Source organism: Larus michahellis, chromosome 6 (assembly GCF_964199755.1).
Source record: "Larus michahellis chromosome 6, bLarMic1.1, whole genome shotgun sequence".
NCBI lineage: Eukaryota > Metazoa > Chordata > Aves > Charadriiformes > Laridae > Larus > Larus michahellis.
In genome coordinates, this window is record NC_133901.1 from 66,329,960 (window position 1) to 66,357,254 (window position 27,295).

At 38.5% G+C, this 27,295-nt stretch overlaps 1 protein-coding gene across 3 annotated transcripts in view; it reads right to left on the reverse strand.

Annotated features, from left to right (window-relative positions):
- Nucleotides 1-21,232: 21,232 nt before the first annotated feature.
- Nucleotides 21,233-27,295, reverse strand: part of RAB11FIP2 (RAB11 family interacting protein 2) — a 36,106-nt gene continuing 30,043 nt past the window's right edge. For 2 of the 3 annotated variants that reach the window (XM_074591458.1, XM_074591457.1), the window contains one exon: nt 21,233-26,129. In XM_074591458.1, the coding sequence (XP_074447559.1) occupies nt 25,902-26,129 (228 nt within the window). In that variant the 3' untranslated portion in view covers nt 21,233-25,901. The remainder of the gene's footprint in view (nt 26,130-27,295) is intronic. The other variant, XR_012587560.1, reaches the window with a different exon arrangement.

Consider the following 27,295-nt stretch of genomic DNA (forward strand, 5'->3'; position numbering starts at 1 on the left):
CTCCCAAGATACTGAAAAACCCGAATGGCTAATGCAAGAAGAAGAGAAGTAATTCTCTGAGATAGCTGAAAACTATGGTCGTATTTAAGGATTTCACGCTGGCATAAATAGATATAATTTACCTGTAGAGCTTTACAACACTAGCAAGAGCCGTTCACCTCTTGGTGAAGAGTTCCTGTTATTTATACACATACATTTTAAAAAGGGATGAACAAATAAAAAGCGCCCAAGTATCCCATTGCTATCCATGTTCCTGACCTCCCAGGATAGGGTCGGAAATCAACTACGCTGCATAGCACATTAGCTAATTAAGAGGGGTGAAAAGGGACGTTGCCACTGTATAGTACTTATTTTCTGAACGGGGGCAATCTAACAGAACCTCTTTATTTGTTATTATAAAATACTCCAAATTAGCAAATAAATTCTGCAGCAGAGAATCTTTTCAGCGTGTCTGTTCAAGTATGCCATCAAAAACGTTGGTGACACACTGGTTGTGATACAGCTGCCGGTTTGCCTTTGTGACTTTTGCTGGATCCCTCAATACAGTCATTCTGAAGGTCCCAGATGTTCAGTCTAACAACTCACGAGCCTCATTTGTGTTACAAGCCCCTCACTCTTCAGTACGGCTATGCTTATTCCTGTAACGACAAAGTAGGTATTTCTTTCAATAACATTCACTTGTCATTAGAAAAATATCCTAATTATGAATTGAAAAGTGACAGATTGTGAGATTCAGTTTGCAAAGATGATGTCACTGGTGGGGAATTGGTGGGTAACCTGCAATTACCTCTTTGAATAAAGACATCAGTGTTGTATCTCGAGAAATAATGGCTAATGATATGTCTTCCAAAGGAAATAGCGTTATTAATTACCTTACTGTGAACACACCACTTATTGACAGCTTTGAAGGCCGTTCATCCAATTAAGTATAATGACTAAAAGCTTCATTTGGCCTCCATGGTTATACAGATGGGCTAAGAACAGAGAGCGAGATCCTGATTTCATTTATAACCTTCATAAATATTCAGAGAAAGTCACAAACACCCATGGAGCTCCCCCGGTTTCTATTGCTGTGATTAGAGTCAGACTGTGGCAGGTAATGATGGTATAGAAAGCGCTGTAAATTGATACCTCTAATACCTTGAAGACTTATTGTTGTGCAATAATACAATCTGTCATCTCTTCTGATTGTTACTAAGCACTTTGCTTCCAAGCACTTTCCTATCAACATTTAGGGGGTTTTTTCTTTCTCCAACTATCATCCAGGCCTGCATACATTTTGGTGACAGGTGATTTAGTTGCAACCACAGCCATATCTAAGTTACTTCTTATTAACAAAACTAATTTTTGCAACATTTCACAGCTTCCACTTTTTTTTTTCCTCCTTCAGATGAATCTAACAATCTTCCTAAAAATCATTCATTCATATTGTACTTTGCCTCAGTTTTATGGACCTGTTTCTGATTTTATTCAGACGCTGCTGTAAGAAGAATAACACACCCAAAGCCAACACAATTTCTTTGGATTTTCCTTTTTGTAAGTGAGAACGGAATCTGGCCTCAGGCATAAAGGATCATTTTTATGGACCCATCTAGGCATCTCTACAGTCCTCATTAACATGCCATTTTGCTGATTAATTATTTTAATGGACGGGAGGACAATTCCTCGTGCACAGCACAGCTCAGCTAACGTGTCTCTAAGATAACAGTGTGGCTATTAACATTGCTTCTGCCATCACCGGCTTTTATCTTTGAACAGCAACAGGTTGCTAATGATATGTGGTTATCGTTTTCACATTTTGGAACATCAAAAATGCTGACAGACTAAGGTGGCAACAGTTTGTAAGCACTCAGGTAGAACATCAAAGACGGCACTGAAGGTTTAGTACACACCAGCAGTAGCAACAGTTTTAGATCTACCTGTACCACCGGTCTAATCGCTCAGAAATCTGATACTGATGCTCATATGACATCCAAGAAATGCTTTTTTTGTTAAGTGGAAAGCAACATTACAGCCAAACGGCAAAGCATCTGCAAGTGCTTTGTTTCTATGCAATACTGAAGAGCCAAGAAACTCACAACCTTGTAACAGCTGACATTGTAGAATAACATAATGCTGCCAACAGGTCGAGAGAATGCAGAATTATATGTAAATATATCAAGTAAATGTTTTTAAGTGATAGGTCTTCACCCTGTGCAAACAAGTTGCAACAGCAGTATTTATCAAAAGGGTGCCTGATGCAAAGAAGTCAGATTAATTGTTTATGCAGAGGCATCCAGTCTGCATCGCAATGAGTGCAAGCACAGGAAAGAAATGTTTCTAGAAGCCACCTCCTTCATGGGAATGACTGTGAATGAACTAAACAAAGCGGCAGCAATTTTAAGCATGATTTTAATACCTTCTGCCACTTTGCACTGTGTTCATAACGCCTGAGTATATTTAGAGTTTATGTGAAGTAACTGTTCCTGAGCAGGCCAGAAATAAGACTGTTGATAGATGAGCCTCACACATGAGGGTACAAACTGTGAAAAAACACACTCTTGCCTGAGGACCCCTGGAAACCCATCATCCTGGGGACAAAGTGATTTTTTTGAACTTGAAGCTAGTAGATACTGATCCCCTCTTGCTGCGTTACCGTATTTCTGTTACTATAATTAAGGCCTGACACTGTGGCAGACAACACGAGATGGGCAGGGATCCCAAGGGCTGGTCTACTTTGCTTTGCCCGGCTATCCTTCAGAAGTTACATGTGGACCCACAGTTTCCAAGACAGGGCGACCATTTCTGCTACCAGGAAAGCGGGATGTGGGGATAGTCGAAATACAGATAAAACACAAATGGAGCAGATGGATCCAAGCGAGAGCCTGGACTTTGTGCAGAGTTACCTGGCATGTGCTCCGGAGCCGTGCACTGTTGCAGGGTCGGTTCCATACTTGGGCTTTGCAACCTGGTCAGCCTGGATGGAGATTCAGACTCAGCTGTGGCGCTGAAATTCAGAGGTTTTTTTGTTCGAGGTATCTTCATTTCGTTTACGAAAGCAGGAGTGAAAGTCTACTATGAAAAATTCTCTGCAGCTTTGAAACCAATTAAGCAACAGGCCTGACAAGTGACTTCACTTCCACCATAGCACGCACCAAACAGCAATAAAGCACAGTGACCGCAAAACGGCGGTGATACACCTTCCAGTCCTATGTGGGTCTCCATAATGGATCTTACACACCAAAACCAGACAAGGATGAATAAGACACTGCATTTTCTTAGGGTTACAGCTGGTTGAAACGGAAAGCTGAAAAATGAGTCAAATCAGCATGAGTGGCCCCCCAAGGCAAACAGAAACATCATGACCTCCCCCCGTGTTATCCTGCTGCACCCAGCTCTTTCCGTTCAAGGACATCGGAGCAAACTGAGGAAGCCAGCAATGATGAAATTTCTTTGGGTCCATTCACTAACGCTTTGCCACCTTCAGTGACACACTTCTCTGGTTGTCTGTTCAGCCTATAGCAAAACAAAAACATTCCCCCCACCCCTCTCCTCCATTTCTCGTATTAAATACCACTGGATGGCAAAGTCCACATCAGAACTGCCATGAGCCGGGAGACGCAAATTCTAAGCATCTCAGCAAAAAATCGAAGAGGACAAGGTCACTGTGCTTCATAACATGTACCATAAGCAAAACTATCTTTTGATCTTGCAATTGGTTACATGCCAGTAACTACATATAATGAGGAAAAAGGTTCAAAAGCCTCATAAAATCATTAGGGGAACTGTTTTACATTGATCATATCATTTTGTAATGAAGCTCATGCAAAAGTCATACAAAAATATCAAAACTTCTTCTCAAGAAGGAAACAAAAAATATTTTCCAATTAAAGCATTTAATTATGACAACTAGCACAATGAGTAAAATAAAAGAATATCACCAAGGAAAATCTAATTTTTCTCTAGGATCCTAATTCAGGACAACGTTTTCCAAACATATTTGCCTTTAATAGCAAAAATAGCAGCACTGATTTCATGTGTTCTTTTTTTGTTACTAAAAGTAATCATGAATACAAGCATTTTCAAGAGCAGAATAGCAAATACATGATAAAATTTAGGACTGTCTCCACAGTACAAAAAGAAAAGAGCGTAATAACTTTTTTACCTTCTACAGTCCACAGTATTAAGGCATGGTTTATGTAGGCTTCCAATTGCTTAAACCAAGTCGCTATCAAAGTACCTTTGTAGTAAAAAGGATGAATAGTTGAAGTTAGCAGCAAATATTGTAAGAGCCGATGTGAATGAAGAAAAAAATACACTGATAACAGCAATCCTGACATCCAAAAATTACTCAAATCAGTGCCCATGCACGAAGAGCGCATATTAGAGTTACAAAGTTAGAAGCAAAGCATATTACCTACTAGTGCGTAGCATATTACACACCTGGGATGCAAACACCTGCCCCATGTTCAATTGTACATTCCTTAACTGGTCACAATAATACTGTTAACGTCCTATTAACTTTGGGTACCATTAAGTAATTTGTCGCTGACAATATTTTAGAAACACTACTGCAATACTTGCACTTCCAGAACGTACCCCGGTAGCCAGGCTATCTATTATCCATGGCAGCTGTTAAAGCAGGGCTGAAACAATAGTGTAGAAACTATATCCCAATAAATTATCTCTACCACATCATTAAGACAGAAATTAAAATTAAAAAGGAGATACAAAATTAAAAAATTTGTCAGAAGCACATTAAAAATAAAATCAAATCGGTGTTCTGTTTAATGTTCTTGCCATGAGAAAATCTCCCGGTGGAGTCAATGAGAGATTATCTCGGGCAGGGAGTACTGAGCTGGCCTTAACACATTAAAAGATAAATCATATATAGCTGATGTGAGTCGGGGGGGGGGGGAAAATTGTTACGGGAAATGTTTATCTTTCCCAAATCTTTCTTGAGGGCAGTGTTAAAAAAAGGTTGATGTGATTGAAGCATAATGTCATTACTTGCCAGGGGAAATACAGGATGTTAAGAGGCTGATTAACCTGCCTTCACAGTGCAAGCATGTCGGCCCTAAATTTATATCACATTAACTTTTTATCTTCTGAAGCTCTCCAACTGCAAACGCACAGGTAAACTCAGAAGGTACGTTTCCTGCAGTTAAAGTGCGAGCTGGGAGCTGTGTGCCACATTTTAAGCCAGAGCTCATCTGAACTTTTTGCAAATCTGAGGAGGGTCAGCTCCAAGGATTTAGTTTAGATCCGTGCTTAGCTAAAGGCAATTGAGGGCAAATTATGACCCCTTCAATCAGAGGAACTCTGTCAGCGTTGCTTGGGCTTGCACAGAATTTCTTGATGTTAAAAAGAGAAAATGATCTAAACCATGCAAATTTATAATCCGCAGTCTACGAACTGTGTGTATATTTTTTTTACGCTCCAGGATACACCTACTGCTAAACAACTGCTTCTCCACGGCCTCCTCCAACTCAGTAACTACCACTTTTCTTTGATTTACAAAACAAAGAGTTCTCACCTTTGGTTGCCGGGAGTTTCTATTTTGGGCTCGGGCAGCGCTCCTGGAATGCGGCAGAGCACGACCGGGTGCTGCGCCTTCGCCCCACGCAGGGAAGAGTCTCCCAGGAGGGGCACCCGGGGGTTTGAGCAGCCCGACACAGCGCATCGCGCCGGCAGAAAGCCCCCCAGGCGAATACCTGCGTGCCAGCTCGTATCTCCAAAAACTGCAAGAACAGGCCGTCCCAGGGCATACATCATGAGATCCCCCAACCTCGCTGACACCTTCATGTCTGTCGAACACCAATGAACAGCATCATTACTCTTAAATTCGTTAATAAGGTCGCTTGCTCTTGGGTGACTCTCCTAAGGTGGGAGCTTATTCACCTGTAATTAGAGTGAGTTCGTAACTTCTCCCAGTGTCAGCAGAAAAATAGCCTTACATTAAAATTGTATCAAATAACAGACTAAGAAATGTTCGGAATATAAATTTATAGTCAAATGTTCCAAAACTGAAAAATAACAGAATTAGGGTTGCCTTATTATCCACGTTTGACTTTTTTCCACAGGATGTGCTGCGCTCACGTTAAGAGCTGAAATTATACCTCTTGCTCTCTCCCTGCCCTCTCTCAATTAACGAGAGGAGACACGCTTTAAAGACTCATTTCTAAGAGACTTTTATAGGCCCTCAACAATCTTGCATCCGATATGTTTCATACTTGTTAACTAAATATTTTACGACATCCGAGTGAGATGAACTGGCTCTAATGCCTCAGCAGCTGCCCTGGAAGCACAGAGCCCACAGTCGGATCTGACGGAGGGACGGACGGAGCAGAGATTTTGCAGGAGAAGTTGAAACCTGTGACTATCATACAGGGAGAGTACGACTCTTGAGGCAGGTGTCTAAGATCATGGAGCACGTCTCCATTGTGATTTTTTTTGTGACTTCTGCCAGTCCGCGTGGATGAAACCACTCCAGGAGAGTTGTCAGGGTCCCTACAGGCTTCTCTGCCCCACTGGACTTGTGGGTTTTCACCACGCCTATTTCTATTTGTCACATCAGCGGGTCCTAATGAATCCTTTGAGACTTCTCCCTCGTGGGCCCCCTAGGAACTGCCATGGAGAGGACAACTTACAAACAAACCTGATCCTTTTCACAGGGATCATTCTGGACTGAACAGCAGGGCCAGAGGATGATTTGCTGATTATATCACTAGCCTGAAAGATGCCTGGCTTTGGTTCAGGTTCCTTCTCCGTTACAGCTTTCTGCATGATTTGTGGCAAATCGCCAAAGCTATCACCTGCCCAAGGACGCAAGCACAAAAAGCAAGACAGGAATAAAATGTAGGCACTCAGGTACGGAAGTACAGCTCCTCAAGTCATATATGCACCTATATTTTCAACAGTAAAACTTACTCAATGTTTGTAGCCCAGCACCACCATCATCCTCTGAGGGTTCGGTGCCGAGCTCTAACATTATGCCTAAACATGGGTGGCATCGTCTTTAACGCTGAACGTTCATCAACAGCTCTGGTAGCTTTAAGGCACCAAATACCCTCATTACTGAACTAGAGAACTGAGATTCTGCCTCCTGCCTTTCCCAGTCCCATATGTGGAGTGCTTCCTGCAACGCTGGCAAAGCTTTAGCTACACAAATGGAGTGTCCTTGTGCCCAGGACTACGACAGTCAGTGGCAAAAGCATCTTCCTGGAAAGCAGATGGTCTGGATCCTAATACACTCATGCAGAAGAGGACAGAGAACCTGAATTTCGCACAGCGTGGCCAAGCCCTCTGATCACTAATGTGCCCTTTAGCCTGCTCACATCTCTCTTGACCTTTGTCAAAAGAAAATTTAAAAAAGGCCAGTATCACTTCCATTTTTAAAAGGAAATACATAAACATCTTAATTACAGAAGAAAGTCTAGCTCAGTGGAGTCTCCACATTATTTTGGCCCAGTCAATCAAAATGCCAGCTTAAATACCTCAATACCGTCCTTAGATTCACTTGCATCAATGAATAATCTGCAGTGTAATGCAAAAAACTTTTCCACCTACGCCAGTGAAAGTAAGAAAACTCTATAACCGTACACACAGTGTGTGGTGCCAATCAAATGTTCCTGAAGTGAATCTAGAGAAACAGAAGTGGTGTAATTTACACGCTGCTGCGAGCTTATATGTTACTTGATTATCAAAACCTTTATTCCATTTGCTGCAATAAGGGTTCCAAAATTGGAGTGTGCCCATGGGACCACCGTTTACAAGATTCATTCAGAGATGTATCAACAGTTCAAGCCCACTAGGTACAGGAGAACATTGTAGAATATTCACCGTTCATAAAACCTAATATAACAACTGCCAAAGCCTATAATATCTTGCTTTCAGAAGAACAATTCACCCCTTTATACATCAAACAGCAATTTTCTTAACTGCAGCAATTTTGTATGTGATGATAAATTCAGGTGGAAATTAGCCCAATAGTTTCTCAAGAAAAGTAACGCAAAGAAACTCCCTAAACTTACTGGTGCATCTTTTTCAAAATTCATGTATGATTTAAATACTTAAATATACTTGCATTTCTCTGGAAAAATTGGATACCTTTGCTCTTGATACTTGCAGAGGTCTTTCTCTCCCAGGATTAGTCTCACTGTAGTTTGCAGGATTTACCATGACTACTTATAATCACTGGTTGAAAAATTGACAGGCAAGGTATTTTTTCCCAAGAAAAGTACTTTGTAGGGCTTAAGAAATAGGTATCTTGGTAATCGAATTCAGAAAGGGAACGCACATACATGTAAAGAAAGGTCATTGTTAGCTGAAGTGTGACAGATCTAGTCCGTATTAATCTAGACTGACTTGATGAAAATCCATGACTTCACTGAATTTTGGACTGACTCCTAACAATTGCAGATCCCAGCCAAATATAACAAGCTCTTACTACGGTGATTTTCAGATTGACCCATTTGGGATAATACGCTTCATAAAAACCTAGACTGTAAAACTTGTGAGTTCTTTCTAGCTTAAACAGCTCCAAGGAACTAGACCAACTGCGAGTTGAACTCTGGTTTGCATAAGCCTTTATGATATCTTGAAGTATCATCATAAATCCTCAATTTTTTAATTATGGTACATTAAGCACCCTAAGTCCCCCTTAGAAAAAAAAACTTAAGTCCAGCAAACGCAAATAATAAAGTCCATTTTGAAAGGAGATTTGTTCTTTTCTTTTTGTTTTGCTTTCTTTGTGTGAAAATACTGTGCCTTTCAAACCAGGAGTTTTGCTTCAGTCCAGTGACTTGGGATTTCAAACATTAAAGTGACAAGTTCCAGCCTAAGCCTGTAGCAGCTTACTTTAGGGGAGTTTGGAGGGGTTAAATAATGATAAATGCATGATAAAATGTGAGGATTAAGAAGAATTTCTGTTTTATGAGCATCAGTACTGTGGTCGAATTCCACTCTTTTAAACCAAGATAAAATGCTTTTTACTTATTTTCATTCAGGATTAAGAAAACCGTGATTTTTGCTTGTGTGGAAATCAGAGCACATTTCGTGTCCTCCTCATACTTGGTTTATGCCTCACCCCATTTAGCTTTTGTTGTGCTCGATCTTCTGGTTTCAGCTTGAGCAGACTTTGCACTGGACTCTAACAATTTGAGGATTCTCCAACAGCTGGTTTAGGTATCTTAAATTTAACATTCTTTGTTTTTTTTTTTTTTCCCCACTTATCCACTATAAATTGCGGTGACGAAAAGAAATAATTTAAAAAGTTAGATTTTTAAAAATCTTTCAAAAATAATTGCATTTCGATAAACTCACAATAATTTTTGTTAGTTCTAATCTTACTATAAACCATTCGACTATTTAAAATTAAGAAACATTCATAGAAGTTTTCTCTATATTTTGAAGAAAGTTAAGCTACTGAGCTAGTTGAAGTCCTGGCTAAACCTCTGTATCAGCGTGTTGAAGTCTTAAGCCAGGTTTTGACAACGCTATCCTTTTCTATTGTATAAGGATACTTTTTTTTTTGTCCTGATTAGTAATTAGTTCATCCACAGCTGAAAAAAAATCAAACAGGAATTGAAAAATGGAAGAGAGATTATTCTCTTCTTTCTGCCTGTGTATACAGTGAATACAGTGTAAAAGGAAGAAATCTATCATCTCTAAAATTATGAAGGATAAGGATGAATGTAAGCAAATTGATTCAATTTTCTAATTAAATACAATATTCCCTTTGTTAAATAATTGAATTTAAATGCATTTATATTGTTTTCCTATATATCTAGCCTACTTCGGGTAATCTATTTCAGTAGCATCAACAAGATTAATTCCTAGATTTTTTTATCCACTGGAATTATAACTTCTACACAAATGAGGATACAATCATTATCCAATCCATAATAAATGCAAAAATATAGAAAAAAACCCTATACAAGTGCTTAAATAATATGTACTAGATATTTTGCGTCATACATATTAGCAAACTTAATACAAAGTTATGGCAGCCTTAAAGGTGTTCTGCTTGGTTATTAATATTATTTGCATTCCTTTCTACTATTTTGGTTTAAATCAACTCAACTTGTCTCACAGAAACATTTTTTTCCCGTGGCTTGTACCTTTGGTCTAATCTTATGGTAGGTATTTATTGACCTTTAGGTAAAAAAGATGAATTTCATAGAATTTTCCTTTTTAGAATAAAGAGGTATAGGGTTATCTTGGATGAGCTTGATGAGCACAACCAGAATATTTGTTTGTAAAAGGTTTACCTGTCCTTGGATCTCTTCACTGCATTAAGACAAAAACCGCACTACCATGTGTTTTCAACCTCTGTATTCATTGAATAGATCCATTTACTTATCCATAGTGGACCTCTGTCTGTATGCTGTTTTATGGGAAGCTTGAATTTGCCTTTAGAGCCGTTCGCTCTTGGAGGTCTCTTAGCGTGCTGTCCTGGAACAGGTAGTTTCTTGAAGTGGTGACCACGCGTAGAAAAAGGCGCTTTTTTTTTCTAACACTGAATTAAAAGCTGTACAGAATAAGAAAAGACACATTACCTTTGGACTGCTTATTTGATCTTTCCGTGGTTTATTACAAGCCCCTAATAGCATGTTTCCATTCTTACCAGAAGATCAGGCTAGAGAAACCTTGGTCCTCTCGGTGCGCTAAGATTTTAATCTTGCTTCTGCTCCAGTTGCAATAATTTTCATTTTTACCTCCTTAATCTCATTAGCTGCCATACCTGAGCTATGCTGTACAGACTTTGTTATTATATGGCACATCAAATTTGGGTTTTGGTTCATAAAAGTGCAGTAATATTATTTTGATATAAATTTTATATGGCTATGACGTTATCTCAGTTCTGTCAACCCAACTCCCTTTACCTCCTCTGGCTTTTGCATAAATATACATTTAATGGTAACATCGTAACCTTTTAAATTCTTTGCCAAGTATTTTATAGCATTATGGATTATTAAAATTTTTATCTCTCCAGTATCAGTAGAAAAAAAACCAGACTGAATACTACATGTTTCATTCTACATCTACATATGTTTATAGGTCCCAAGTGATTTTTAATTTTTTCTCCCTCTTTGTCAATGGGAACTTTATTTGACATTATATTTAGATACGGTTTTATCCTTTTTACAAGCTGGCGCTTTCTAACATGACCCCTGGAGAATATGTAATCATATAGTAATATAATAATTTTAAAAAAGGTTTGTGGTTGTTCTTATTGCTTCAGTAACAATTTGCTGCTCATAGAGCTTGAATATTACTGGTTTTATCAGAATAAACCCATACATTTTAATATTACCTGTTATTATAGTCCATATTAGCTTGAATAAAAGGTTTCCCTTGCATTCCTAGAAGTAGTATTCACTTTTAATGTCAGCATAGAGACAATACTTACCTTTACACATCTCTGGGGAGTTTTGCAATGTTAGTTTGAATTCATTACTACCAGACCACTCAGCTGACTAGAAGATGACCTAATCCCATTCCCATTACTCACAAATGTAGTCCTGTTAACATAAATAGGACAACATCGAAGAATAATGGATTGCAACGGTTTGGTTTTTGGGTGTTTTTTTTTTTTTTTTTTTAACGTCTTATAAAATGTTATCCAGTTCACTTCTGCATTTCAAGATACAAAACCACGAGTTGGACACATTCCTGTGAAGAAACTATTTCATTACCACACATTTCCTGGAAAGGTGATGTTGCCTGAAGATACGGGAAGCTGGACTGGATGATCCGATCCCTTCCAACCTGAGTTACTCTATGATAAAAATGTCCCTATAGCACTTGGTGAAAAGAGACGTCCCATCCCAGAGAGTCATTAGATATTTTTAAAATTGACTGGCAATTTCTCTCCTGCCAGTGCTTTAGTCGGGAAGAAATAATTCAGCCTTGTTGGTTAGACGTGCTAATGGCCTTATTGCACAGACTGTTTCTTCAAGAGCGGATGTGACGAAGACAGATATTTAAATTCAACTTTTTCTCCTCTCTAAGGCTCTTCCGCTGTCTTCTCAGGGGTGGCTTTTCTTAACGCCTCACCAGATGCTCTCCTGACCCCACACGGACATGGAGTGCTGAGCAGGTGGAAGAGGTAAGTGCTGCTCATGTGGCAGATCCTGGAGGGGACGGAAAAGCTACTGATGGGAGGAAGACCCTAAAATAAGATTTCAGCTGCAAGCTGTGGAAGACAGAAGAGATGCCTTGGGGGCTAAACAACATCAAAGGACGAGAGCAGACCCCGGAGGGTGACAGAAATAGTTAGGGTTTAGAATTTACTTCCTTTACTCAATGGAATTTGAGTCATATTTACAAATACATCCACTTTCCTTGCATAAGAAAAGAAAAGGCTGTTTGGCTCAGTAGAGCTATTACACAGTTAATTGGACTGCAAATTCCTACATACTCAGCTAATTACCCCGAGAGATGCGCAAGACTCTCCTTCCAGGTGCCTTAGCCCTGCCTAGGAGGAAGCGTCACTCTGTCAAAAACTATCGCAGTAAATTTGTCAGTTTAGAAACTCAGTTTCTGGACTACTTGAAAGAGAAATGCTTTGCAAAAGCAGCCCGTGTTTTTTTCCTCCTATTACAATAAGATATTGACAATAACTTAACATTTGTTCAAAATGGTGAAAATCCCTTTTAATTATATAAATTTTCTGAAAAGCTTCATAGCTACAATAGTTTTATGAGTCATTTAGTAGAAAAGATTGAGGTTTTTAAGAGGATCCAGCTGTAACTTGCCCTGAGCACTGTACAAATTCTTTAGTAAGCACTGATGACTTTTTTTAATGTCTGTGATTGAAAAAAATACCCAGTAGTTTTGTTTATCAATGCAAAAACTTGTTTAAACATATTCAGAACTGTGTTTCTGTTTTTACTGAACATAATCTGTCTGTTTCTCTTATTAAGAATGCTTTCATAGACATGATCAAAATTATGAAACCGTATACCTCAGATTCACACAGAAGTTGAGAAAACATAATGGTGGTAAGTTTTGATGTTTTCTGAAGTAGGAAGACTACAAAATATCTCTACAGTGTTTTGGCTTGGGGATAAGTACTTTAAAAGCATAGCACACGATGTTTTCCTTTCACCTAGAAGAGAGACGTGATTTTTTTTTTTTTTTTAAATTAATTATCCTAACTTCTGCATAAATCATCCAAGTAAACTGAGTCTGACCTTTCCATTCCAGCCTTTCTGGGAGCCACCGTTTGGCACCACTGCGTGCCTGTGCTTTCCAATTATCTACCTGAAGGAAAAGATAAAGTAAGGATAAGTTAAGATATTGGTACAAAACCACTTAGATGTGATGGTGTTTGGTTTAAATATTAAGAATATAAACCATAAAATCTGCTCTGCCCTAGCAGGTCACTTGCTTTCCCTCGGCTGGTCTATTTGTAGATTCAGAGGTGTTGCCTGAATGTTTTACCTCCGCAAACCGATAAAAGACGACAAGGTGCCAAATGTCTCCAAAGTCTCATGCTGGTTCTGCTGCCTTCACCGAAATGACGCGCCTACTACACATTCCTGGAATAAGAGTCTTCCTTTTGAGTTACTGACCTAAAAATGATGAGTACTGCCAGAACTGCATCACTCTGTCAAAATTAAGGGAGAAACAAAAGAAACACCCTCCTGAAATTCCTCCGATACTTTTACCAAGGCAGCCTCGCAGATCCCAGTGGAGACTTGAGGCTGTAACTCAACACATGATTTCGCATAATTGGACGCATTTTAAATTGCAGTCTTCTGGTGTTGCTAACCCTGGAGTCTGACCTTGGCGTTAATTTTTAAAAGTTTACTCTGCTGAAGCTTCTCCTTCTCAACTTCAGTGATGTTCAAAACAATGACAGAGCAGCTAATAACTACAAAGTGGGCAAATAACAGAACGCTCATCAAACTTTTTTTGTACTCGGATACCATTTTAAACACGAGCGATATTAGGAACAGAGCTTGATTTAAATGTGCTTTGACATGGAAGATGATACCGGGGGAGATAAATGTTTTAAATCAAACTCTATTTTAAGATAAGCACGGCATACAAAGTAGCTACTTGACTCTTGAATTTAAAAGTGCAGTTATTCAGATACGTACTTAAATATACAGAACTGTATGTGGAAAATATGTTCAATGAGCAATTTATTAGTAAAGAAAATACAACGTGCTTGGGCAGTATGCCATTTTATTTATTATTCTTCTTCAACTAATTTTTACAACTTGCCAAAGTGCGTGCTCTATACTGATTTGAAGCCAAACTGAAAGTACAGGTGCACCAACATGTGAGAAAGTATTTCAATAGCCAAAGAAAAAGCTTATATTCAGAACTGAAGCTGTGTAAATCAACATCTTTGACTGCTTAGATGTGTGCCAGAGGAAGAAAAGGTCTCAGGAAGAAACAGACTGATGCTACAGCTGTCTCACAAAAATCCTGGGCTACAAACACACTCTTTTTTGTGTAACTTTACCATAAGACAAGCCAAAATATTTCTTTCCTAGGGACCAGGATTTATACTCAGCCCTAAATTTTCAGCAAAGCTAATTGCTACTTTGAAAACAGGTGTGGTAAGGGTCCGCTGCCCTGCATCGAAGATAGGCATTAAAACCAGTGCAAAGTGGGAATAACTGTTAATATTGAAAATTTTTTAGTGGCTTTTTAAACTCATTTTGAGCTGGTCTAATGCCAAATTTTGGCATTAATGTCAAAGTAAAACAAAAAAAAAATAATTGCACTTATTGAGAATTCCACAACTTTCTACTTAGTAAGGGTCTAGAGACAAAAAAAAGAAAAAAAAAACCAAACAAAACAAAACAGTGAGCTTCCTGAGTTTTGCTGCTCACGAGAGGTGGTCTGAGAACAAGAGATTCACGGCTTTTTAGCAGATACGCTGCCAGCTTTTCTCACAGGCAGCAGCAGACAGTGTAAAGTCCAGGGCCACATCTAAAATAAACACATTTTATACCTGTGGGAAGCAGGGGAGGTTAAGTTTTCCAACGGCCTAAATAATTAATATCCAGCAGTTGAGACACAAGCCGATATAACATACGGTGGCTCCACTGGGTGCCACAGCAAAAGGATAACAATAACCCAAATGTCAGGCTGACATCTGGTACCGTGCAAACTGCAAGGGCTACGATCAACTTGCCCAAAGGTTCTCAGACACTGACTCAGCTGTCCAAGTACCGCTCCTAGGCCAGCAATGAGAAAAAGATGAAATCCTGGAAAATTTATAATGAATTATGATCTTATTCCTCAGTTTAAGTGCACTGAAGAGAAAGCACTGCCTTCTAAAATACTTCAGAAGAAGTATCACTTTGTGTTTGGGACTGCAGTGAGGGGTCATTTCAACTGGCCAGTATTATGCCAGTAACTCTTCCCAAGCCAGAAGGAGGGCTGCTTGGATTATTGGATTATTGAGGGAAGGATGTTTCCCAGGACAGCGCAATAAGTGCTCCTGCCAGAAGATCATCGTTTCACAGCAAGATTTTGTTGGCAAAAAGAACTCTACTAGCCTCTCTCTGTATATATATCTCCCTTATAACTGCATCGCTCCTTGTTTATAAGTCACTCTTTGAACAAAGCATGGACTCCATTAGGCTTTTGTCAGACTAAAAGCCACCATTTTCCTTTTGAAGACAAGTCAAAGGAGGAATCAAATAAAGCAGTGAAAGATTCAATCTTTTCTGTACCTGCTAATTGTCCTTCGGGTAATAAATAAATAAATATATAAATTCAGGGGCTTTGTAATTCAAGCAATTTACTTTGGGGGAAAGTTTGTGTACTTTTTTTGAGGCACTAGGAAAATCTGAGAAATCTGTTACTATTTGCGTTCACAGCATCTAGCGCGCTCCTGAAGCGTGATGCTTACTGGAGCGAGTCCGTTACTGCCTCCTGTAAGGAATCAGCTATTGCTTCTCATGCCTACCACAGGGAAACTCAACAAGCTCATTCTTCACCTTTTATATTCTGAGCAAGATGCTGTTAACTTCTACAGCTACCTTATATATTAGTATTTGATAAATCTTCAGGACAGCAACTACCTAAAAACTGTCTTCCTCTCCTTCTAAAATTAACATTTCACTCTTTACCTAAACACACAGCTCCCAGTTGCTAAAAACTGTCATTGCTGAGTGGTTTTCTCCTACTTCTTCATTTCTGAACACTTAAAATATTGGGAGTTTGAGTGATCCTGTGATTGTGAGAGGGGTTTTGGTTACGTTTTCACAGAACTCTCTTTTCTCCAACGCTGGCTTTTTATAACACACATATTAACTGCAAAGTACAGCTATCTACTTACGCAGTTACAGCAGCTGTGTCTTGCAAGCCTACATGTTTCTTAGAGGGATACAGGGAAAAAATGCGATCTCCTCTTTCTTCAGATGAACTGGCTGTAACTAACGAGTCAAAGCTGAACATTCTCCTATTTTTAAGTTAGATGAGAAAGACACTGAATGTGTTTAACAGAAACCATTGCCAAAGTTGGCAACTTTTCAGACAAGTTAATGATGTCCCACAGGACACCATCAACAAACACTACCTTTTATTTTGAAAGCTCTTCGGCTAACACACTTATATGTAGGAAGCCCAAACAGGAACCACAAAGCTTTGTGGGCTTGCAGATGAAAAACACCCTAACCAACCCATCCTGACTGATGCATTTAGAAACTCATCTACTTATTTGCCTCCTTTCCCCCAGGACTAAAGGGACTGTCTAGTTTTAGGGGGACACACATCCCCACCCGTATTCAAGAATGCTATTCCCACCTTAACGTTTATTTCGCTGCGTTTTGCTCTATTTAGACTGTAGCTTTGAGTCACCCTTCCAAAGTCCAAGATAGTTTTCCAATGAGCCCTTCAGAAACTTGCTTTGATCCCAGTTCTGGCAGCCATCTCTCGTCACATATTTCATTTGTTACTTTAGACTTAAGTCCCCATCCAAAACAGTCCAAGAGCAAAGAAGACGAACAGCCTCCAAATATGGTGAGAGCTAAGCTGGTTTCTGGAGTAGTTTAGCACATCGGCGTGCGTAAGAATGAAGAGAACTGGAACGAGTTTTAAATAATGCTCTAAATAGACTGTGGTGAAATGTTCAGAACTTAAAACTACACAGAAAATCATGAAACAGATAAAAGAATAGCTAAGACCCCATTAGTAAATATAACTCTATGATCAACTCCAGCAACAAAACGTTGCTTCAACTGTCTAAAATCATGTCCGATGGAACAAAGGTTAAGCACAAGTCTTTAACTTAATATTTGGTTTATAAAGAGCTAGTAAAGTTTACACCATCAAATATGAAGGATAAGGTTTTTTCCAAAGCAGTTATACTGGACCGTTATAATAAAAATACTTTCCAGAAAAAATACTCCTCAGTATCCACCAACTGAATCTTAATTCAGATCACAGACTGCTTTTGGTTTTAATTAGGATTATTTTACTTCTCCCCACTGTTGTTGGATATTTCTTTCATTTAGTGTCCCGATTTAAAATTCACGATATTTCACAGTATTCTGTGTGTGGATTAAGAGGAGGCCAATTACGAGAAGGTCCCAAACGGCAGTAACGTTAATTAAGCGACCTGTTACCTATATTGTAGCCAACAATAATCTGGCCTTTAACAATAGAGATATTTATACAAGTTTTTAAATGTGAAAATATAAGAAATAGGAAGTTGTCTATATTTGACCCTGGAAACACATAACCCTGGTATTGATGCTTCCCACGCACAAAAAAAATCAAGATCACTTCTTACAATGTGTCGGTATTTTTTCCCTTGGTCCTCAAGAGCAGTACCGAGTACCTGTTGTAATCTGAGTCCTCTTCTCTTGACCTCCACTTTATAATGAAAAGAAAGCAAATTTCGATAAAGGAGCGCTGGAGGCTACATACCCAAATTTAGTTGCACCGCAGTTCAACACATGGGCTTGTGCAATCCTTTAGTAAAACCTTAATTCTTCCAGAGCTCATTTTTAACTTCTACATTACACAAAAGAGTATATCAGATACTTTAGCTCTGTATGTTTTAGAAAAAAATAATAGGGGATATCACAACATTACCTTACAATTTAAAATATGTAATTGTGGTAGCTTTGAATCATAACTCTAAAATATTGGAGCACATATTGATAAAGGAATTAAAACTATAAATTGCATGAGCGCTTTAGATTGTTTCTTGTTATACACATTTAATGATTTAGTTTAAAACAGCATGTAAAAACTCCTTTAAAATAGCCTATTAAAAAATGCTTATCCAAATGCAATTGCTATGCAGAAGGCAAGACTTTTCTCTTAAAAAACCCCTAACATTGTGCATTTTGTGCTTCAGCATTCCTTAAAAATAAGTACTAAGTAATCTGCAATTAGCAAAACATAAGCATATTTAAGATATGAATTAGAAGTTAATGAAATAAGCTGCTTTAATGGGGAAAGCATTTTATTAGGAAATAAAGAATACTCATAGCCAGAGAGTCAGCAGCTGCTTTTAAAGGATGCCATTAAGCTGCCATTATTTTGACAAAGCTCTGGCCTCAGAGAGGCAGATGCTCTTAATTCATTGTAGAAGTCCTTGGCAAATTACATAATATTCATTAAATTTAAACGGAGACCCTTGATGTCTCCTGTAAAGATGTCTCAGGGAGTCAGTTTTCAAGGAATTGATAATGTAAGCAGAAAGTTATCGGAGAAGGAGACATTCCTCACCTAAGGCGGCCCCGAATGAATCATTTAGAGAAGGAGGTGATATGACACATTTTGGTGGTTTATTTGTTAGATTCCCGGAGCCACACACCTACTTTGAGTGACAACAGAGGCAATCTGCCCAGCCACGTCCTGCATACACCAAATTTCCTCCGATGCTTCCTAACTTTTACAGGAAAGCGGTTCATTTAATCCCTGAAGTTAATACTACAATGTCAGAGGGACTAAAAAAAGCGGAGGCGACAGCTGGCTAAAGCACTGTGCTTCTGCCCGACATCTGCCTCGTACCTAACACCTCCGGAACTAATCCCTCTGTTAAACTCCCACCTTTTTTTTGGGTTTTCACCCTGACACTGATCCTGCTAGTGAAGGACGCTGTGTTAACTTTTTACGAAAAGAACCTGGCACGCGCTGGGCGAATACATCCCTTAAAATCCAAATCCTAGTCCTATTAACTTTTTGTGGTTGGTTTTTTTTGTATGCCAACAGTGGAATCTCCCCAATGCCACTTTCGCTCATTCCCTCTATGTCACGCAGCAGATACTGTTAAGGCTGAAACGAACGGCCACCCCGGGAAATTTTTCCCCTTTTTAATATTTGGCCTCATTTAAATGCTGCACGTCCCCAAAACCTTTTTAAACTGCTTACTTTTAAAGTACAAACATGTCAGTATTTAGCCTCGGAGTGTACTTTTCTCTCCTAAATTACCATCCATTTATCAAAGACTGATCTATGTTGCTAAGTGCTGTAAAAACACATTGCAATAATCTCCATGTAATAGCCACTGGCTTCCAGCATTGAATATATTGATATTTCTATAAACATTACACAGACAATGCCACACCATTTTCAAATTGGGCTGTACATAGCGTGGCAGTCTGCCATCATCATTACTCAGTAAGCAGTACAGACAAGAGAAAATAGTTTCCTTTAGAAGATAACCCAATGGCACTATTACAAAATAATCCAACAAAATAATCCAACATCTAATTTATTAATGCAGAATGAGAGGCGGGATTTGCTTTTCATCATCATTGTTTATAACTTTACTAACATGCCCAGTGTTACGCAGAAGGGCAACGTATCCCAACTGAGATGCACCCAGAGCATGCACAACACTCCCAAAAAACCAAATTAAACAAAATATGGAAATGAAATTCTGATTTTGACTCCGTATGGTTCCATAAAGAATTAAATTTAATAAATGTAACTGGACAGAGAATTATCCTTAATGATACTTCTAGTTTACATCTACATGTTTCAATACCTCTTTAACTGCTAAACTATATTTAAAATATCCCTGAAAACCTTTATCGGGGGCTTGAGATGTTAAATAATGAAAACTCAAAACCCAACTCTGTGCTGGGGAAAGTGGAAGCTATTTAATCAAGCTGGACTCTTACATCGTCAATAGAATTACACTCGGTATCAACTAACAAACATGATGCCTGTGCGGTAGGGAAACTGCACTGGCTCCATTTTCAAATGGGCGTAGGAACCGAGATTAAAGTTACCAGATGTGAATTACAGATGGAAGCTGGTATTTAATATGCAGCATGGTGCTGTCCTCATTCCTCATCTACTCACCCACCGGCACAGTTGCAAAGTCAGCCAGACATGGGTTGAAACAGCTGGCGGAAACCTGTGTAACGAAGCATGTGTAAGTACATGTACAGCTCAAAAATGGACTGATTTCCCATAACCACCACGTTTCATGGATACCTCAATGAGAAGAACCCTTTCTAAACCTCATAAGTCCGTAGCTGTACGACAAAGGACCTAGTCACCGAGCAAGTTAACTGCAAGGAAAGGAACTGCATCCCAGTGAAATTCAAGCCACCAAATAACTGGGTGAATTACTCACAATGTCCTTCTCCTGAGCCAGAACCGCTCTTCGTATCTCCACAGCATCCAGAAAACCTACTACTGTCAGGGGACAGACTTTGCTGTCTTGCTGCCTCAAGGAAGAGGAAAAGAAGACAGGCAAAAGCAGTTTTTTTTGCAGAGAAAAGCGTGTTGAAAAACTTATGGGAGCATTGAAAAAAACACCTATGGGGCAGGGAAGGTGGGAGAGGAGGCTCCACTTTTCTGTCACTCTGGCTGGGTTTTATCCTTCCAAGCAGGGAGAGAAATATGCATCATGTTTTTTTCCATAGCAAAATTTGCACGGTGTCTGTCCTCATGCTAAACGCCATTCTGGCCTGCGGTGCCAAAGGCCTCCTAGTAATATTTACACAGCCATAGAATCAGAGGAAGGTGCATTTTAAAGAGACTGCAGCTGTCATATAAAAGAGACATACATATTAGCACATTCAGAACACGTCATTTTTTTCACTAATTCTAAGTTTTGCACACTAGTGAAAAGATTTCCCTTAATGGCTACCCTGCAAACAGCTGGGATATTCATTTAGAGCTGTCCTTAAGGAAATACCTCTCTGCGGTCTGAGAGTCTTAACAGCACGGGTCTTACAAACACGTTTTTAAGCGGAGCTTAGGAGTTACGTGCTTTGCGTAACACAGATTAATATCACAATTCAAGACATACGGCCGTAGTGCATTGTGGTGCTTTATTAGTGTTAGACATGCAATATTTATTTAATGAACAGAAATTAAAATATTAAGATAACATTGTAATCAAAGTAAAGGAGTTGAAGTCGCAATAATGAAACAAAAATAAAGTTCTTCATGCATTCTAAGTTTATAGTTCTCACATGTGCATATAGTTGTGATTCTGTACCATTATTAAATGTAGACAAACTACCATTGATTGCACGAGACGAAATCAACCCTTAAGTTATAGGTAATGTTCGTATCTTTTACAGACTTCCTATATAACCTGGATCTTCAGCTTTTTATAGCACATTGTAATACGAGACATCTGGAAGCTTCTAAGATGAATAGGAATGGCTCTACCATTTCTAACATACAGTGGCTTCTTCAACATACAAATTATAAAAGATACAGCAAATGCCCACCACGCTTTAGGAGACCATGACGTTTTCAACAGAAACAAATCTCAAAACCCTTCATGAACAGATTAAAGTGCTACCTATTGCATATTAAATACTTCCAGTGACTGTATCTACATTTAGAAGTTATAAATCCCTGAAAATAGGGTTTCATAGCGAAAGTGCTGACAGACCCTTAAATCTAGCATCATCAACACAGCAGCGCTATAGTCCTTCACCATGGACTTCAAACAGAGGAAGTTAGTCAACATGCTTTAAATATCACCATTTCAAGCCCACAGCGAACGCCTCTATCGTAGCTACAACAGTAATGGATACACAAAGAGCAAAAAAGCATGAGCTTACTTTACATACTCGATGTAGGACAATAATTTTTCTTTAAAGCTGGAAGTGGAAATAAACCTCCAGCGCAGCAGTAAACACATTAAGACAGCAGTTCTGTTTGTTGTCAAGATGCATCTAAGGGCGGGCATCCTGTACAGAAAGAAACGCAGACTGGTACCTAATGAGCATGACTTTCATTAGGTCCCCAAATCAGGAAAGCTTTCGAAATGCAAGGCAACATTTTCACAGCTGGAAAATTACAAATAATTCTTGATACAGAGACAACAGCAATAAATGCAGTTATGTATAACCCAGGGAGAATGCTACATTCATTAGCAGGTGGAAACCCAAGCTAAACGTAAAATAGAGCAGCAAGAGGTAACATATAAATATTAAACATCCTCCTTGAATGGCAGAAAGTTTAAATTGGTTGCTTACAACATTAAAGTATGGCCTTAATATTTGTTCTTTAAAGTAAGTAAAGTACATGGCTATGGGCAGAGGATACGTTTCAAAGGGTAATTTCAAAGTATAGTGTGTGCACGGATGAGCCCTTATGCGAATTTTTGAGAGGAAAAAAAAAAAAATCAAAAAAATGTGGAGATGTCCAAAATTTTCATCCATACATTTTAAAGGGCAAGAAAGAGTGACCGTAAGTGGCAAGTTATTGTGGTTTTACAATGATCTGCAAGAAAGTCTACAACTTTATCCTGTTGGGAGAAACAGAACTTTCTTTGTTTTCAACATATAAATTACTTCGTATGAAGTGTTTTCACTTGAAAGCTGCGTGGTTCAAAAAATGCATGCGGGTTGAAGATGCTTTTCAAAACTTTTCAAAATACAGAAATATGTTACAATTCTCACTCTAACCCGAAAATGATGTGTATGTAATCCTTCCAGAATTGCTCCAAAAGCTGACTATATCTTTAGCTATAGGAACCCTATAAAAATATTTTCACAGTTGTAAGTGTCCCATTCTGCCTCTCTCAGTAACTTTACCTTTTCCTAAGTTGCATTTGTCGTTCTCCCCTCTTTCTTGATAAACTGTTAGAAACAAAAGGTGCTTTTATTCACTTACAGATCAGATAAAGACTAGATAGCACATTCAAAGCTTCACGAAATTTCTTCACTAATGCACAAAAATTGATCTTTTCGCTACCTTTAATCTGCTTATCGTTCTTGGTATGCAAATATGTCAAATGATCTGCTCTTCGTCAATTATGCAGTTTGATATTCTACATTTACATTCTAAAAGAAGTGATTTCAGAGGTGCTAAATATAGTAGAGTTTCATTTTAATAATTATAAGTTGGCTTGCAAGTGAAAAGTCATTGGAGCATACACTCTCGGGTTAGTTTACTTTAGTTAAACCCCGTTGGTGTGTATGATTTAATCATTGCAGATATTACAGATGGTCTCATACCAGTTAGTCTGAAAATGACTGTGGAATTCAAAACAATTGCACAACACTTCCCCATTAACAACATGAGAAAACCACTTGCTTCGGCCAAACATTTGAAAATGTTTAAGAACTTTTATGGAAATACTGAGTAACTGAAATACATCTTGGTGTAATTAGGAAATTAAAATCTAATTGAGTGCAAAACCTAACTTCCAACAGTAAATGTACCATAACTTAGTACATAACCTTTGGCACTTTGAGTATATTACAACAAATTTACAGTCATTTAGATCTCAAGTGGGTCAAAGGAACATTCATGTGGTTTATGAGGTACCGACCGCGATAAATCCTTAGGTTGTCAAAAGAGAGACTACCTGATGAAGTGGGCCCTTTTCTGGGCTACAAATGTCTAAATGCAGAACACTACAATTAGGCAGGGCTTGAATCACTCAGGATCCATCCAGGCACAACGATCTACACTAAAGGATCTCAACGCTGGGTTGGGAACACTCAAACTGCACAGATTTTAGGGACATAGCGCTAGGGGGGTGGGAGGTAGTTCCTAAAGAAAAAGGAGGGAAAGGAGGGAAAGGAGGGAAAGGAGGGAAAGGAGGGAAAGGAGGGAAAGGAGGGAAAGGAGGGAAAGGAGGGAAAGGAGGGAAAGGAGGGAAAGGAGGGAAAGGAGGGAAAGGAGGGAAAGGAGGGAAAGGAGGGAAAGGAGGGAAAGGAGGGAAAGGAGGGAAAGGAGGGAAAGGAGGGAAAGGAGGGAAAGGAGGGAAAGGAGGGAAAGGAGGGAAAGGAATGAAGAAAAATGCAAAAAAGTAGTAAACTAAATCCGAGAACAACTGTACAGAGAAATGTTTTTTTCTAACAATTCTGTACTGTCACACAATACTAACATTGCCAAAAGCATTCAGATAAAACTTTTTCAACTTTTCCAGATCAATTAATTAATTACCCAAGATACTACTACTTTTTGCAGATTTAAAAATGAAAATATATTTAGATCTTTTACAACAACAACAAAAAATTTGAGTTTAATTTCGAGCTTCTTTTCCTCCTCAGCAACAGCCATTACGTGGTGCTGTAAGAAAAAAAACAGATCAGGTGTAGAGAAAGAAGAGGAGGAGGAGAAGACAGTCAGTTTTCTTAAACCCAAATCTAAAATATTCTCTATACCTTTTTTTTAAATATCATCTTACTGTTTCACAGCAACTGAGACTTGTATAAAGGAAATTAAAATCTATTTATGTTAATATTCTGAGGATTCTTCTCCTACGATACTTTCCCATTATATATTCACTATATTTTTCCAATTTATTGAATAATAGGTACCTTTTTCATATGTCATTTTACAAACAAGTATGAAATGATCAGGAAGATATTTACTACATTCTTCTTTCATTTGCCTCAATGAAAACTGACTTACAAGGACTACAGATTTTTTTTTTAATGAAAAGCCTTTCTAAGTACTCTATATGTGTTTAAGCAACATAGCCTATTTCTAAAGGCATATACTTTGTTGTCATAAGATTTAAAAAAACCTAAGACAGATATCTATCATGTAAAACTCAACCTTAAATTGAGTCAGTTCTATATTTTTTGAATTATCCTGTCTATTTAAGTCAGTCTGTTCATTTCTTCTACATTTGCACTGTAGTAGACTTTGAACAAAGTATTCATATCTTTATTCCATACTTTTCTCCAGTCCTATCTCCGACTCTATTAACACTGTTCAAAGTACTTTAACATATAAAAAGGCATGCAATAACTTCATACAAAAAGATCCTCAAAACAACCTTGTGACATGAGCTCACTACCAAAGTTCAATCATTAAACACAAAATTCAGCATTTAAGTGTAAAATAACTGACTCCAGCATGTGCCATTACCGAAATGGCATGGTATTTTTTTACATTGTTATAGAAAAAGCACATCGTATAGAATACAGCATTTACTCTGCAAAGATTGTGCATCACTGTTTTCCTCTACTATGTGTAGAACAAACTACATTCCATTGCAACAAACCACACGTAGGTTTAGTAAAGCGTACTGCACTGGCTTGAAAACAGCGGTCTCGAAGGCATGCTGTAATACCAGAATCGATATATTTGCATAATACCAATAATCATCCAAGAAAACATTCATAACAGCACAGACTTCCCAACTGAAACTGCCACATGGTGAACACTAAGCTATTATATAAACTGCATGGACATACTTAATGCATATTATTTACTGTACTGCAAGTATTCCGTACCTAAAGGTGTTTTCAAAAAGAAAGAAAAAATGTTATTTAGGTAATCTAACAGAATATGACTTTTGGCAGTCCCTGCTAGTGTTCAGAGTAAAAAAAAAAAAAAAAAAACACAAACGAAAAAAACCCACACCATCGTCCTGTCCTCCCCTGGTTCCTGGAATTTCTTAGGAGACAAGGAATGAAGAGAAGTCAAAACGTTCAAGTGTGGTTTCTTTTCACTAACGTATTCAGCAGAAAGTACCATCAAGTATCACTGTCTTAACTTTTGGAAAATTTGCCAGCTTTTCGAGAAGGTTCATATGGCACTCTGAGAATACTAGGTGTTTCTTCCATCACTCGTACAAGAAGATTATCAATGTAATCCTCAAGTTCACGAATATGAGTGTCCTTCTTCTTAAGTTGCTCTTTATGCTTCACCAGCTCCTGCAAAACCTCTTCATAAGTGAGATTACGGTATCCTGCAGTGGCGTCGAAAGGATTGCCATCCTACAGATAAGTTTAAAAAAAAAACACCAGATTTTATTAAATAGTTGAGTGCTCTGAACAAGTTGATGGGTTATCGCTTTTCACGTTTCTCATGTGCACCTCTTGACAGAAGCAGCATCTCTTAGACAACGTACCTCCATTTGCTCTAGAGCTTCTCCCTTCGGTACCCCCACTGGAGCAGAAAACTGGAGATAATTTAAAATAAGTTTCCCACATTGTCATCTCAGAAAAAAAAATAATATTGTTCTCGGAGAGATGTGTACGCAGTTAATGACTATATGAGCGGTAACCACAAGAACAGTCAGCAGCTCCACTTTGGGAAACTGACTATGTGGTAACCTTAATTATAGAGGAACAAGAGAATGCCCTGAGAATTCAAGTCCTACTGTAACTTTCCCGAGTTCTCACCTTTAAAGCATATCATAGCAAAACGTTTACTTAGTTTTAAATGACATCAGCCCTCATCTGTCTCTCTTACTCTGTTTTTAGTCATCAATGGTTCTCCAGGCCTTGGCCTCTGAATCATATAATAAAACTTTCAATTTTGAATTTCATGTGAAGTTAAAAGGCTGCATCTTATTTGCACCACAGCACTTAAGACAGAAATATGCACTACTGAAAGATCTTGCTTGCATCAAAGCAGAAGGGGCCCAGAATTAAGCAGTAGGGAAAACAGAATTCTTTCTGTAATGATTTCTGATGACCCAGTAAGTGCAGGTACTAACAGAGATGGAAAAATCAGTCCCCTTAACAAAGGGCAATATGCGATCTATAATACTATAAAGGTGAACAACTTATTCTGTGTCAAGAAGAGTTAGCTGTGACCTTAACTAACCAGATTATGAAATATTTGGAAATGTGTAACTGAGAAAAAGATTGAGAGAGCTGGTTTATAAAAGTATTAGCACTGTCAGACATGCAAAGCAGGAATTTTTAGCTGATTCAGAAATGGAGACATTTAAAAGATACGGAACCTCTAACTAATTAAAATAATCTAAGTTCTCAAATCCTACACCTCAAACAGGGCAGAAGAACACACGGTAGCTTTTGTTTACAGTAAGAACTTGCCATTAAAAATGATAAAGCTTGCACAGCTAGGAAGCACACCACATAACAACATCATATTCATTCCTTTTCCCCGCTTCATTCCTTTTCACTCCTTTTCT